The sequence below is a fragment of the Paramisgurnus dabryanus genome, chromosome 20 (genome assembly GCF_030506205.2).
Source record: "Paramisgurnus dabryanus chromosome 20, PD_genome_1.1, whole genome shotgun sequence".
NCBI lineage: Eukaryota > Metazoa > Chordata > Actinopteri > Cypriniformes > Cobitidae > Paramisgurnus > Paramisgurnus dabryanus.
This window is the reverse complement of record NC_133356.1, coordinates 906973-922133: the sequence shown is the minus strand read 5'-3', so window position 1 is coordinate 922133 and position 15161 is coordinate 906973. Positions and strand designations below refer to the sequence as shown.

Sequence of the window (15161 nt, the reverse complement as noted above, 5' to 3'; positions counted from 1 at the left end):
TCAGTGGTTTATGTGTTGTCTACAAATCAGAAGGTTGGTGGTTCAATCCCCGGCTCCACCTGAACAAGTGTCGAGGTGTCCTTAAGCAAGACATCCAACCCCAGCTGCTCCAGACGAGCTGGATGGCGCCTTGCATGGCTGACACTGCCGTCAGTGTATAAATGTATGGGTGAATGTAAGGCAATATGTAAAGCGTTTTGGATGGATGAAAGCACTATATGAATGCAGTCCAGTTACCATTTCAATTCCTGCAAGAAACTATAAACTGTTACTGACGGTCCAGCACCCTGAATGCCTGCAACAGATGTCACTGATCATTATTGGCTGAGGTGCTGCACACTATGGGTTCTCCTTATGTATCCACAACATATACATTTTGCCACAACACATCACACCAAATGTTGCCACAACATAAAACACCTAACACTGCCAAAACGTAACACACTGAACATTGCCACAACGTTACACACCGAAAGTAACACACCGAACGTAACACACCAAATGTAACACACCAAATGTAACACACCAAATGCTGCCACAACGTAACACACCGAACATTGCCACAACGTAACACACATAAAGCTGCCACAATGTAGCACACCAAACGTTGTCACAACATAACACACACACTCAGAGAAACACAGACAGACACACACACACACACACACACACACACACACACACACACACATACATACAGTGATCTCTGGGGCAGTGGATGAGAGTAAACATGTCACTCTAGATTATAGTGCGACTCGTCTGTGTTCAGAGATGTGAGTCTGAAGTAATAAGCTGCTCGACAGAGACATGAGACACTTTAAACCTGAGACAGAGACAGAAAGTGTGAGGTGATGTCATTTTTATTACTCAAATGTACCCGAAACCTTTTCATGGATAAAAATCATTCATGCTCAGGTTATTTTAAATATGAGACTTGTTAATAAACCCATTGACAAAAGCCTTGCTCCAGTATGAGTGTGTTTATTCAGAATGATGCACATAAACGTGTTGAGATGAGAGAGAAACTCCTGTGGAAAAACCCAGACATCACACCTGACAGCTTCAATACATCAAAGAAAACTAACGAGGGCTGAAAGAGGATCAGCTGCTCTGTTCTGAAGGAGAAAAGCTTGTTGCTCACGTCCAGCCTCCAGGATAAAGAAGAGACGTCACTACAGTCTAACAGAGCCAAGAAGACATCCACAGATCATTTAAAAACTAAAACTAGTGCAGGAAATCTGTGAGATTTAATGAAAGCATTGAACACTACACTGCACTTCAGAAACCATCTGTCACACAACTAGACATTTTCTCTAAACGCTGTAATACACAAAGGCAGATTGTTTTCTATTAAATCATTATAAAGCACTTAAGAGTTATCTGTGATCAGGTGTCTCTCAGAGGAAAAAGAGTCATATCTGAAGAAGAGAAGATCAAAGAGACCTGGAGGAGAACTTCTGTGCTTTCATGTATTCATACATCTCATCTAGTTCATTGATGAAGATATCATGCATTCATATTTCACCTGCTTTCACAGCTAATTTGTGATCATTTAATAGTCCAAACAATAATAATGCAGTTTTAAGTTACAATGTCTTGTGTAACAATGTTTCTTTCTTTATCTACAACAAAGAGCCATGAGAGTGAGTGTTCAGAATCTGATTTCTGATCCTGTCTAATTAGGATTTGTCAAATACAAAAGTCTGCAGCACTTTTCCTCTCCTGTCCTGTTCAGCTCAGCATTAAGTCCTCATCTATCCCTTTAAAGTGGTGTCTCATTACACAACATGAAGGACGACTTTAAAACAGGTCTGATACAGGAATAGAGCTGTAGGTGGAGTCCTGGAGACCTGGAGAGAGACACCAGCATGTGATTATGGGTAATCCCTCTTTAAATAACTCTGAACGCTAAGACAACGTTGTGTAGGACAACAGAGAGGACGCCTGTGCCTGTGCGCTTTAAACTGAGATACATCAGAGAATCGACCGGAGGTCTCAGCTCAAGAGCCACGATGAATTTCGCCGCTCAGTTTATCTACGCCAAGTTTGTGAATGACGGCGGCTCGCCGGCACAGCAGACGCAGAGAAACTTCATTGACAGCGAGGAGTACGATCCCTTCTGGCAGAGGTGGGAAACTGTAGAATCTCAATGTGGTAGAGAGTTACAAACTTCTGCTTGCCAGAGTCCCATTGAATCTGAGAGATGTGCTTGTTCAGAGTCGGTCATGATTGAAACCGTAACCTCTGCTAGAGACTGTGTAGTCTTTCCTCTGTCTTCCTTGTCTCATCCTGAGCCTCCCCCATCCCAAGAGTCCCTTATTCCTGCACCTAACACTCATGATGAGACACCCAAACCTGTCGTGATCTCCCAAAGTCTAAGAGATGCATCTCTGTCGTACGCCGCAACAGAAGAACACATGAAAACCCCTCGTACATCTACAGCTCATGGTCCTCAGACTGCAGGAGTTCAGGCTGGAACTTCAGAGATGGAGTGGGTTCCTCCAGCTCACAAACCTCCTGATCTTTCTTCTGTAGCTACACCATCTAAAGAGTCCTCTCCTCTGTCCAGCCTCCCTTCATCCCTGCAGCTTACAGTCAGTCCAGAAAACACAGCGTTCCTGCCACTCCTTCAAGCATTAGTCTACCTCCTCCTCAAACTCTTCCTCACCTTCATCCTCCTCTTCCTGCCACGGTAAACAGAGAGCAAACTACACAAAGCATTCATTTACACAATGAGAGGGATTGTGTGTTAGAGGTACAAGTGAAATGGGGTGAGAGGTCACACTCGTCTGACAAAGCACAGCTGATGTATTAATAGACATTAAACCTAGAACACAGGACCACAGAGAGAGAGGGATTTACGTTCAGACTGCATGCTAAGATCAGATGTAAAAACTCTTATTTGTAGATTGTTTGGTTTACCCCTGATTTGTCAAATTTAAAATCAACTCTGTAGTGATGCGAACCTAAAAACAAAGGTTCTCACATCACTGATGAATTAATTGTGTATCTAGAGTTTACTGAAGAATAGAGAGAGATACAGACATGGGTAAATCCTGATAAACACCTCCTCTCAGGCCATGAGATGCTCTTATAATCAGATTTTAACATCATCATCATCTCTGTGTCATCCTCCAACAGCACACAGCAACGAAGAGCTTCCACCAAACCCGACTGCTCCTTCCACAGCGGCCCGTGCCTGAAAGACCGACACATTGTCAACGGGCGTACGGGTCGTCGTTCGACCCTCATCTGCCCCGAGCGACTTAAAGATTTTGGAGCTGAGGAATACCTCAACGGAGACGTGAAGGTCTTTGAGACCAGAGTCACAGAAGCACCAGAGGTCCAGTTAACATCCACACCCAAACCTTCAGCTAAGAAAGGCACAGAGAGCGAGTCCGCATCTAAACCAGCGAGCGAGTCTCTCCGCTTTGAGGACATCAGCGCTGCGGCCTTTCAACTCCAAACGTCTGGAATTCAGAAAACTCCCTGCAGCGTATGAACTTACAGCACACAATATATCACCTCAACACATCACCGACCTTTAGTCCAACACAAACATTCAGATTCACTGTAACTTTCTGATCTTATTGAGTCTTTAAAGCTTTCATCATGTACACACGTGTCTGTGATGTCACAGAAGATTTGAATCAATGGTTTTTTAAGGATCGATCTCTTTCTAACATGTGTTAGTCTTTATGTAGAACTTTGATTCATTACAAAAAAGTTTTCTGAAGATGTTAAAGATGAAACGTACAGCCTGACAGAGAGCGTAGATTTACAGCACATCCTTCATTTAAGGGAATATTACAGTGGGTTGCTGTGTTTTCTGTCGGTTTTCTCCGAGTCAGTTTGGTTTTAAGTCCTGCTCAAAATAAGAGACATTTGCTAAGATGCTAAACTTTTTGAAGCACTACGTCTCATCATACATGGAGTTTTTGTCAATCAGTGGCTTTGGTCTTTTAACATTTCTTTTCATCCGTTCAGTACTCTAGACTCTCCAAACAGTATGGGGTGGAAATTTACCTGAAGAAAGAGCATCTTCATTACACTGGATCTGTGAAGGAGAGAGGAGTTCTGTACTTGCTGTCCTCATTACAACAGGTAACAAATCAAACAAAGTCTTCAAGTAACTCACAACCGGGGCGGCAGTGGCTCATGTGTTGTCTACAAATCGTAAGGGTGGAGGTTCAATCCCCAGTTCCACCTGACCAAGTGTCATGGACACTTAACCCCAGCAAGACACCTAACCCCAGCTGCTTCCGATGAGCTGGATAGCGCATTACATGGCTGACACCACCGTTGTCATTACATAACACAACACTAAAAGTTCAAAGGTCACTATAGTTACTTTCATATGGACTCATAGCGTATTAAAAGAGAGATGTTGGGTTTGTTTCAGGAACAGCAGAAGAAGGGTGTGATCGTGGCCACGGACTGTAACTTCTCAATGGCAGTGGCTCATCACGCTGTAGAGATGAGGATTCCAGTATTCGTCATCATGCCGGCACAAACCTCCCCGGCCCGGCTTCGTATGTACAGAGACTACGGCGCCATGGTGATCTCGTACGGCAGCACTGCCCGAGACTCGGCCAATCACGCTCGTCATCTCGCCAAAGAGAACGGATATCTGTGTCTGGAGGAGTGAGTGATTTAAAAACACACCTCACTATACACAGACACGAATGAACCTTAAACCGTGAGCTTTATTATTACAACACCACCGAACAATTCACACTTGATGCAATGGACAAAAGAAATCCCATACATTTACAGGAGGGAATGATTTACTGTATCATACCTACAGTTGAGTCTGTAAACAAAGACAAAGCAATGACCTGCAAACAGCTTACAATGACACTGAACGTTTGTGAATCCCCTGCTGAAAAAAACAGCATCAAACCAGCATGGGAATAATGCTGGTATATGCTGGTTTGATGCTGGTTTAGCTGGTGGTCACTAGCAAACCAGCACCAAAACACAACATATGCTGATCTTGCTGTTATGCTGGTTTTTCCAGCGGGGTTGACATCTGTCTCTATGTGAAGACTAACCTCTGATCTGAGATGAAGACGACTTCTCTTAACCTCTGAATTTTAAGATCCGAGCAGTGAGGCGTACAGCTATCTTTAGTTTTCTCTGTCATTCACAGACATGACAACAGTGTTTATCTGGCTGGTCTGGGTACAGTGGGGATTGAGATCTGTGAGCAGGTGTCTAAACTAGACGCTGTCATCGTTCCTGCGGGCGGTCACTGCGGTCTGCTGGCAGGGACGGCGGCTGCCATCAAACATCTGAACCCTCGCATCCGTGTCATAGTAAGTCTGATTCGGTCCACATTCGTCTTCTGAATCCTTATGAGCCGCAGAAAATCACTTCATAGCGCTGAACTCAAAGTCTGTTTGTCTCTGACACAGGGAGCTGAACCAGAGGAGTTTCCACTTCTACTGCAGTCGCTCAAAACAGATTCACCTATCAAAGATCTCTCCTGTAACCCCAATAAAAAACTTTACAGAGGTACAGTATACATCTCCATCTACTGACCTGTAATGTCTCTGTATGATGTGACGTCAGCTCTTCTCTCTTCTCTTCGGCACACAGATTTAGTGGAGCACTCGCTGGGGACGCTGACATTTCAGCTGGCTAAGAAAATGGTGGACAAAGTGATTTCTGTGAGGTATTTATGAGCTCTTGTCCTTCATACAGCTCAAGAGTATTTGATGAAAGCTACATCTTCTGAAGTGTTTGAAGAAATGTTTACCGATGTGATCTCCAGCTGAATATCTCCCAGTTGATCTTCTCTTTAGTTTGATACTGAATGATCTTAATGTTCACAGGGAGACAGACGCTCTGTTGGCCATGTTGAGATTTCAGGAGTATGAACACTCGACCGTGGACACCGAGGGAGCGATGGGTTTGGCTGCTATCTTAGCCGGTCAACTGCCAGAACTTAAAGGCAAAAGGTTGTTAAAAACTCAGAGATGACGTTACATTGAGCGCTTTACTGTAATAAATCATCGCTGCCCTAAAGAAACACATCTACAGTCTGAGGCAATGAAGGAGCTGATTTAAAGCACAATAACATTTCTCATTTATGATCTGGGTGTGCAACACAAAAACTATCTTTGGTCTTCTCAGTCATTTTATCATTGACAAAAATGATTGAATGTAAAGAATAGTAAAAAATCCTAAACTTGTCAAGCATTGAAACATCATTTATGCAGAAAAACTTTACATCTATGTGTTTATAGAGCAGTCTTTGTCTTTCTCTCCACAATATTTAAAAACTAAAGAAAGGGACTTCATGTGACTGAACAGCTTACTGAACGCTTTATTGTTTAGTCACATTTCAGTTTTAATGATATTTAAAACCCAGGAAGCACTTTTGTGTTTAAATGATGTCTAATAGCCATTTAAACACAGGTCAAATGTCTAGGCTAAAACAAGGCAAATGTGGGCTGTTAGTGAACATTTGATAGACATCTAATCAAAAATAAATAAAAAATAATAAAATACATGATGGGACATCAAACATCTCATAAGTTATTATGGTGAAAACCAAATTCAAGTTTATTTTGTTAGAAGTGTCACTTATAGCTGGACTATATCAGTTAACTACACGGTGAAATGATGGCTATTGCTTGCTGAAGACTTGAAGCTTATTCTAGTTTTGAGAGAAGATTATAGCGTGCAAGGATGAAAATAATGCTGAAGTGTTGTCTTAAGTGATTGTATGATGTTTATCAGGGTTGCTATAGTGGTGAGCGGTGCTAACATGGATCTGGACGTGATGATGCAGTGTGTGGAGCGAGCTTTGGTCCTAGATGAACGAGTCACTCGCTTTACTGTACAGATGGGCGACTGGCCTGGAGACATGGCCAAACTACTGGACGTACTGGCTCGAGAAGACGTCCGGTGCGTAGAAACACAAAGCAACATTTATTTCACCAGACAAATGAAAGATATGAAGAGTTTCTCTGATCATCTGATGATGTTTGATTCTCTCAGGCTGTTGGATGTTTGTCACAGGAGATACAGTGATAAATCCGATCTCTTTAAAGCTCAGGTAAGACACACTGCTTTTACTCACAGTACCATAGTAAAAGATTTTAAAGCACTGTAAATATATCATTCATTTATCTTAATGTTATAACTTCACAGTGTCTCTGAATATTTTGTAGGGGAAAATTAACAACCTAAAGTTCGTCTGTGATAAAAATAATTTGAGTAAAATCAGCCATGTGATCAATGTTGTAGAAGCTGAAATGAAAGTTATGTTTGATGTAATTGTGCTCACACAGGTCGAGTGTGTTGTTGAAACATCTGATAAAACTCAGAACTGTCAACTTAGACGAACGCTGTCTGACCGATACCCAACACTGCGCTGGCTGGACTGATGAAAGATGATCAACACACACACACTACACTACACACACACACACACACACACACACACACACACAAACAATTATCTCAGCATTGCAATTAAACTGCTGCTTAGATCCATGTGATAAAACATTTAGAAAGAAAACACATCTTACAAATACTATTATTATTATTATTATTATTAATATCATCATCTTCACCATCATTATCATCATCATCATTATCATCATTATTAGTAATATTATTAGTTGACAAATATACAGATCTCCAGATTGTATTCATTCTTATCAGTTTTTTGCTGTATAAATACTTTTGTTTATAGTTATTATTTTAAACTAGCTGTACTTATGTCTATGGTGATTTTGTTAATAAAATAAAAAGTTTATAGAGTAAATCACTCCCTGATTCTGTGTGTTTGTTACAATATTGATTCTGTATCATCATCAGATCATCTACAGTAAACAGAGTAAGTAAAGGAGTAAGGTTAAAATCATTTTTGTTTTCCTTAATGCCATTCCAGCATCTATGGCTTTATCTATGGCTGGTTAATCCATACACAAGTTGGGAGAGAGTCAATTTGACATTATCAATGAACCTAACCTGCATGTGTTTGGACCGTGGGAGGAAACCTACGCTGAAATCATTACATCTGTTAGCATCATAACATCCAGGTAAAAACTAATACACTTCCATAATGAAGTTAAAGTGCTCTATTTACATGCACTCATTTTGAACTTAATATCCTAAAAAAATCGACTTCAAATCATCTTAAGAACATCTTATGTATTTATCTGTGCTAAAGAGACGTCATAAATATGAACTAAAATGTGCTAAAAATGTAAGTTTAATACAAGTGTTAACTTAATACATTTTTTAAAACACATTTTTGTTTATATTAATAGTGTCTTAAAAAATGTATTAACCAAGGGCCTTTGAATTATTGTAAAAAAATACACACTCAAAGTGGTAATGCAGCACGACGCGAAGCATTAGTCAATTACTCCTCTTATACCACGGTTACCACAGACATTACTCTGGTGCCTATTTTTAGGACATTTAAAAGGTTAGGTGTGCGCTTTACAGAAAAATAATCAACACCCATGGAACATTTCTCAACCAATCAGAATAAAGCATTCAACAGACCCGTGGTATATTTAAAGGTACAATTTGTAAGATATTTGCAGTAAAATATCCAAATCCAAATCGCTGCACGGTTTCAGCTTTTCTCTTGTATTGGAAGCGTTTTGTGCAGCATTTAGTGCAAATATGTTTATCTTCAACGGCGCCTGTCATGAAGTACCATGTCCGGAGAAGGAATAGGATTTTGGGTGCACAAGCAAGGCGTGTGGACCAACTCCGCCTCATCTCTGTAACCGCCCCCGTTTTGCCGCTTTCCGCACGTCTCCTATTGAAAAAGAACTAAACACTCGCGGTTGCCGCGTACTGTGTGAAACTGCCTTTACCCTTTGTTATCGCCTTTACTGACTTAAAAACCACATGACAACAGTGTCGTGGACAAATGCGGAAGTAATAGCGTCTGGGCCACTCGCTTTTTTATGCTAAGTTTGTTCATCTGAACACTTAATTCTGTGCTTTGTTAACAAACCATCGTATTGGACTAATACTGTAACATCTATGACTAACAATTTCATTTTGAACATGACATGAAACCTTACATAATTACAAAAAAACCGATGTCATCAAACACAACATTTATAAAACTTGATTACTTTACCTCATGTGTAACATAATTTCTCGTTCCCGTCTGATTGATGGCCATCAGCGTTTGAGTTAAAGACAACAAATCCCATCAGTCCACGCTGCTTCAGAGCATTAATCTACATCATTGTTATTGATTTGATCTGGCGCCATCTAGTGGCGCGGATTATACAAATTGCATCTTTAAGTAGACATAAACATACTGGTGTGCATCTTAAAGGAACATTATGTAGGATTGTGTGTAAAACGGGTACTGCAATCAGACAACTGGTGGCCAATACACAACATGACAACATAAACAACAGGGGCCCGTTCTTCGTACGTCGCTAACTCAGTTAGCTGGATTTGATTGTTGATGATTTGGCATGATCTTGGATTATTTGGTTCTTCGAAGCTCATTCTAAACTTGGTGTCATAGCAACAGGTCCGTAAGCTCAAACCTGCTCGGGAGCAGGCTTATTTCATGTAAACAAGATTAGTTTGTACCTTTTTAAGCGGATGTGATACGGAAAGTCTGACGCAGTCGCGTATTCTTCATTATACGAGCGCAATCTGCGTAAGATGCATGATTAATATAAAGAGCTTTTCAAATTCAACACGTAATAAAAAAAGAATATATTAATTAAATCTTTTAGCGATGTTATTTAAAAAATATATAATATAACAAATATATTTTCCTGTACTTGTGCGACTTGTTTTTGTGTAACAGGTGTTTGATTATTATTCTTAAACGAATGACATGCTGATCACATTCATTTTAAATTTGTTTGAATTTTCCTTAATAAAAACAGCAATTAATCATACCCAGCACTTATAGATGTTATGTACAATAAAGACTATTACTCAGTGTGAAATAATTTTCATTTGAATAAACTAATCTCCTATTTTAGTTTTGTCTTTAGATTGTCAAGTAGCTTTCAATGTCATGCATAAAAAGGGTTTTTGTTTAGTAATTTCTATCTGTTCTATCTTTAAAACGTTGTCTACAAATATGTTACCCTGTCCCTGTTCTGTGACAAAAATGACCAAAATAACCAAATAAGTTTTTTGCACATATTTTCACATATCTTTATCTTCTTTACTACACTTTTCTGTGCAGACTCAGCAGATGCAGGACTTTCGGTTAACGTGGAATACTGCTAATATAGTCAGAAATCAGTTAAGAATAATGCAATTGAAGTAAACTTATTTAACCACTTGCATATAGTTTCTCTAAAGGACTACCATCTGAGAGGATTTCTTTACTGTCATGTGCATTGCTATCAGAAACGGTTGTATTTTATAATCTTTTGATGTAGAATAACATTACCATTCCCTTACTGCACATCATACTTTATTTACCACATTATTGGAAACTGCTAAAAGTGTTGGTGTATTATCTACAACTGCACAAAAGAGAGGAAAACACTATCTTATAATACACTACAATTAAAATTTTATTTATCAGGAATTAAATTGTTGCATTGGCTGTCGGTTTAAGAAAGAGCAACTGCTCCAGAGATGATCTGTACAATCAGCCAGTTTAGAGACATCACTCCTGCCAGCACATCACATGAAGATGGAGGGCCACCACCTGTGTTTTTTTATTCTGCTTTTTAAGTTGCTGTTACAAACAGACAAAATAGCATTTAACTGTTTTTAAAAGAGACTTAAAGTACTTTAGGAGCATCAAATTTTAATTACAATCATTAATTTCAATCTTTGACAAGCATAGCAAAGATATCAAGATTATATTTTTACAGAAAATTTTGAATTATTTATGGTGATTTATGTACTAAAGTAGCTTTAACTGGGTTTTTAAATTCAGTCACATAAAACGTTCACAACCTTCCATCAATAGCTCTCAGACTGCAGGGGTTAAAAATGGGCGTGTTCTTGGCCATTGTAACAACTGGCCAATCACAGCGTGGCTGATCAGTGTTTCTACTATCGATATGTATTGACTTTTCTTTCAGTGCACGAACGCGCAGTGATCTCAGATAATTCAATCCTGCCATAATAATCATCAACAGCAGTGGTGTTCAAAGAACCAAATAAGCGAGATTATAATTAGCCAGATCTAAACTTCTCGGATGTCTCATTTGATCTCGGATGTATTAAGCGACGTACGAAGAACGGGCCCCAGTTGAGGTCTGCAACTCCACTTTATAAATGATAATATCCTGGCCAGACCACTGTTGTCGGGTATATAAGTATTTGAAATGAAAATGATTTCTTCATGTCTAGTGACATATCAGAGCCATTTTATGATTAGTTGATATACATTTCTTACATACTGTTCCTTTAAGACAAAACAATGGCACTGATATATGTTAAGATATCTCAGTACAAGATGTTTTTACATTAAGCAGCTGAAACATGCATTTTAGTCTGGGACTAGGATAAGACATGTCCGGGAAACTACCCCTAGTACATTAAGTCCAAAATGAGCTTGTGAAAATAAAGCACTTTCAGTACATTATTAAAGTGTACTACTTATAAGAAACATTAACCAAACATAAGCAGAAACATCAACACGAGACTGCTGACGTCAATCAAACCTCTTCTGACCAATGATTTAAGATATTTTAACTGTTTAAGGACATTTCAGAGGAAATCAAGATTATTATCAAGGCAAAATTTCTGTCCCAAACTTCTGTCAGATCTGGATTATTGGGTTTTATTATTTGATTTCATCTGGAATGACACAACAAAACCATGGATGTGAAATCAGTTGATTTTATTTCTCTTAAAGGAGCTCAGGGTCTTATGAATACACGACAAACTGCTTTTAAAAACACAAAGAGGTAAAATACAGCGCTTCAAGTTGAATGTTGTAGTTGTGTCACAGGAATGTTAAGTGGTATTCTTGGACATTTTACGATGGTGAAATGACAGGAATGTTACAGGTTTAATAATTATTACAGAAAAAACATTTAAACAGTAAGGCACATAAACAGTGGAAGTAAAAAGACCACAGACTGTAGAAAAAGCGTTTCCATTGACAGTCAATGTATGAATTTAGTAGTCATGGTATTACAGGAGATGAGTGAGTTTTTCAATATAACTCATATCTTATTAAATATAACTCACAAGAAACATCATTAAAACATTTTAAAACAAGAGGAGGGGAAAAGTCTTCATGTATTTCCACTGTATGTCATTTACTGTAAGTCCAGTAATGAAATAAGATTTGATTTAGATGAGAAACGCTGTGGATTAAAGAGGTATTGATTGGTTAAAGAAAAGTCCTCAGGTGGCTGAGATTGACTTCAGTTTTAGTGTGAGAGGATAAACTCCACACGCTTCCAGACAACTGCTTATAAACGATGATGATGATGATGTGTTAAACAGAGAGATTATGATGAATATAACTTCTGTATAACAGCTGCAGCGCTGTAGGAGTGTCGTTCATTCATGATTCGAGTGTCCTGCAGGAGTAAACGGTCCCGTGTTGAGCAGTTCTGCTGGGGCGTGAGGCTTCCTCTCATCAGGTTACATTGGTCACCGCTCAATGCCGCTTGAATCGACCGCCTGGCTTATATTTGATCAGAAGGCCCAGAGAAGCGAAACCGAACAAGAAGGTCTGACCGAACCACATCAGACGGGTTGACGTGCTGTTGATCCCTTTCTCACTGCCGTTACACAAATAAAACCTGATTCATTACATCACTGACCAGACACATAAACAACCTCCAAAACTTTTCTGTTAGACCGTCACATGACTTTAATTCAAAGATTGATGTCCAGTGTTCATCTTTGAAATGATGCTTATGCAGGAGGTCATTAAATACATACAGTATGCATACTACAGTAAATACTGCTGAAAGAGAAACCTGTAGTATGATCCTCCAAACATACAAAACTCCACTGATCTCTGCTGCCATCATGTGGTCATACACGAGAAATTACCCTGACTAACTCAACTCAACTCAACTAACATCTTAAACAGTTTATTTTATTAAGACTGAGATTGCATCTCACCTGCACACTTTCAGCGCAAAACAAGCCTCAAACAAATGTACAACCCAGGTCAAAAACCATCTGAAATACAAGCAGATGAAGATGATGATGAGAGTCTCTGTGATGCACTGCACTATTAATGTGTGTGGACTCATTAACTCACCCATAGTAAATCACAGAGTAACGATAGTCAACAAAATGTCTGGCCAGAGCACCGAGGGGACCCAGAGAGTCGTACGGGACGTCCTTAGGCCAAAACACCACCCACTGGAAAAACCAAACATCACATAGGTCTGAAATAACTCATCGTTAACTACTTGTGATGAAACTTCTCTAACAAATAATAACCTGATGGATTTATATTCCTGATTATCTTACCAGTGCAAAAGGTTGTGGGTTTAAACCCTGCGAACACACACTGATGAAACACTTAACTTTGGATAAAAACATCTGCCATATGCAAAAATCTAAATAGCAAAATAAAAGCCAATCATAGGATTCATTTTTAAGGATTTTTATTAAGATAATTTCATTTCATTTGTGAGGTGATTTTTTACACTTCTAATCAGTTTAAGCATTCATCATGTGAACATATATTAAAGTTATATACGGTAGTTTGTTGAAGAGTGTTACAGAGTCCAATTACAATCCTACGGACAGACAGAAGTATAAGACAGGTCCCAGATCAGTGTGAGTCAGCTGTTTTCTAAAGGGTGTGAGATATTACCACTGATATTTATAAGCAGAAACATCTCTCTGACTAATAAATAAAACTGGTTACAATATAAAACACTTCATTATTCTGTTTTATGCACTGACAAGAATAAAGTCCAGTAATAAAGCGAGTGCTCGTACAGCGTTAAGATGAAATGAAAAATCAATAGTATAGTTTTATTCAATTACAAAACACCAAAACATTAACATAAAGACTAAATATGAATAAAAGAAACAAGTAATAGATTAATGAAAACAAATACTGCTGGTTTGATCAACCCAAAACAAATAAAATCTCATTTTTAACCATCAAACACAGATACATCAGAGCCAGATGTGAAATGATAAATGTCTGAGATCAGTCTGTGGTCAGCGGGTTGAGTTAACACTGACCGCGTCTGGATCTCACGTCCAAATCTTTCTAAACAAGTTTTCATATAAATAAATACATCTACTACTACTACTACTACTTGTATATTATGAGAGGTTTTTCTTATATTTTTTCAATGTCACCCTATGAGACACATTTACATGTCAGATACACATAAACTGCATAAACAGAGACTATACACTCACCTTATATACACACATGAATCTATATCATCAGATCAGATAATGTTAAGTTTATATACAGACAGACAGACAGACACTTGTGTTATTCTCATGTGAACTTTGATCAGTTAAGAGTCAATCATTTACTTTCATTACAAAACACTACACTTGTGTTTATCAACCTTTCTTCTTCATTCACAAATCATCATCATCATCATGACTTTCACAATAACACCATTTCACCTACATCTTTACGCACACGCACACGCACACGCACACGCACACGCACACGCACACGCACACGCACACGCACACACACACACACACACACACACTTCAATTTTTTTATTTCATGTATTTTTTATTTAATGACTGGCGCACACACACACACACACACACACACACACGCGCGCACACACATCTGTTTGTGACAGATCTCAGATCAGATTAAACTTAATAACTTACCGTGTAGAAACTGATGGACAGAGATACAATGACAATCCAGAACAAACTGGATCTCCTGAAATACGCGCGCCCGTCACTTTCAGCCATGACTGTAATCAGACCGTCCGAGTCCAACAACTGACGACTACTCTTGACAGCACGAGCGGAGCGACCGATCAGTTACCGTGGAGATCATTCCGGAAGTGACGTATGAGATCACGTTACAGACGGAAGTGAAGAATATTTGAAATACATACATGTGTGCGAGCTTATATATATATATACATATATACACATTTTGTGCAATTTTTATTTTTATTTTGAAACCATCTTTACTGTGTTGATTGAATATTGCTCAAAATTGCCAGAGGTTATTCATTTTTAATACATTTTGGTTTCAGTTT

The 15161-nt window shown here is 38.9% G+C and overlaps 2 protein-coding genes and 1 long non-coding RNA gene across 3 annotated transcripts; 1 reads left to right on the top strand and 2 right to left on the bottom strand.

Moving 5' to 3' along the window:
- Positions 1 to 677: 677 nt before the first annotated feature.
- Positions 678 to 8708, top strand: LOC135786538 (L-threonine ammonia-lyase). The gene is made up of 11 exons (XM_065295998.2): positions 678 to 2692; positions 3142 to 3496; positions 3988 to 4104; positions 4403 to 4644; positions 5153 to 5318; positions 5418 to 5517; positions 5602 to 5677; positions 5838 to 5963; positions 6748 to 6915; positions 7009 to 7066; positions 7302 to 8708. The coding sequence occupies exons 1-11, from the start codon at positions 2013 to 2015 to the stop codon at positions 7395 to 7397; spliced, it is 2184 nt and encodes a 727-aa protein (XP_065152070.2). The 5' UTR covers positions 678 to 2012; the 3' UTR covers positions 7398 to 8708.
- On the bottom strand, positions 5232 to 5893 carry LOC141281312 (uncharacterized). The gene is made up of 3 exons (XR_012335527.1): positions 5762 to 5893; positions 5545 to 5643; positions 5232 to 5354 (listed from the first exon to the last, which is right to left on the bottom strand). It is a non-coding gene; the product is annotated as an uncharacterized lncRNA (long non-coding RNA).
- A 3097-nt stretch (positions 8709 to 11805) lies between the features above and the next one.
- Positions 11806 to 14965, bottom strand: tmem254 (transmembrane protein 254). The gene is made up of 4 exons (XM_065295999.2): positions 14779 to 14965; positions 13211 to 13314; positions 13069 to 13128; positions 11806 to 12719 (listed from the first exon to the last, which is right to left on the bottom strand). Exons 1-4 carry the CDS (start codon positions 14863 to 14865, stop codon positions 12596 to 12598), a joined length of 375 nt encoding a protein of 124 aa, XP_065152071.1. The 5' UTR covers positions 14866 to 14965; the 3' UTR covers positions 11806 to 12595.
- Positions 14966 to 15161: the final 196 nt, after the last annotated feature.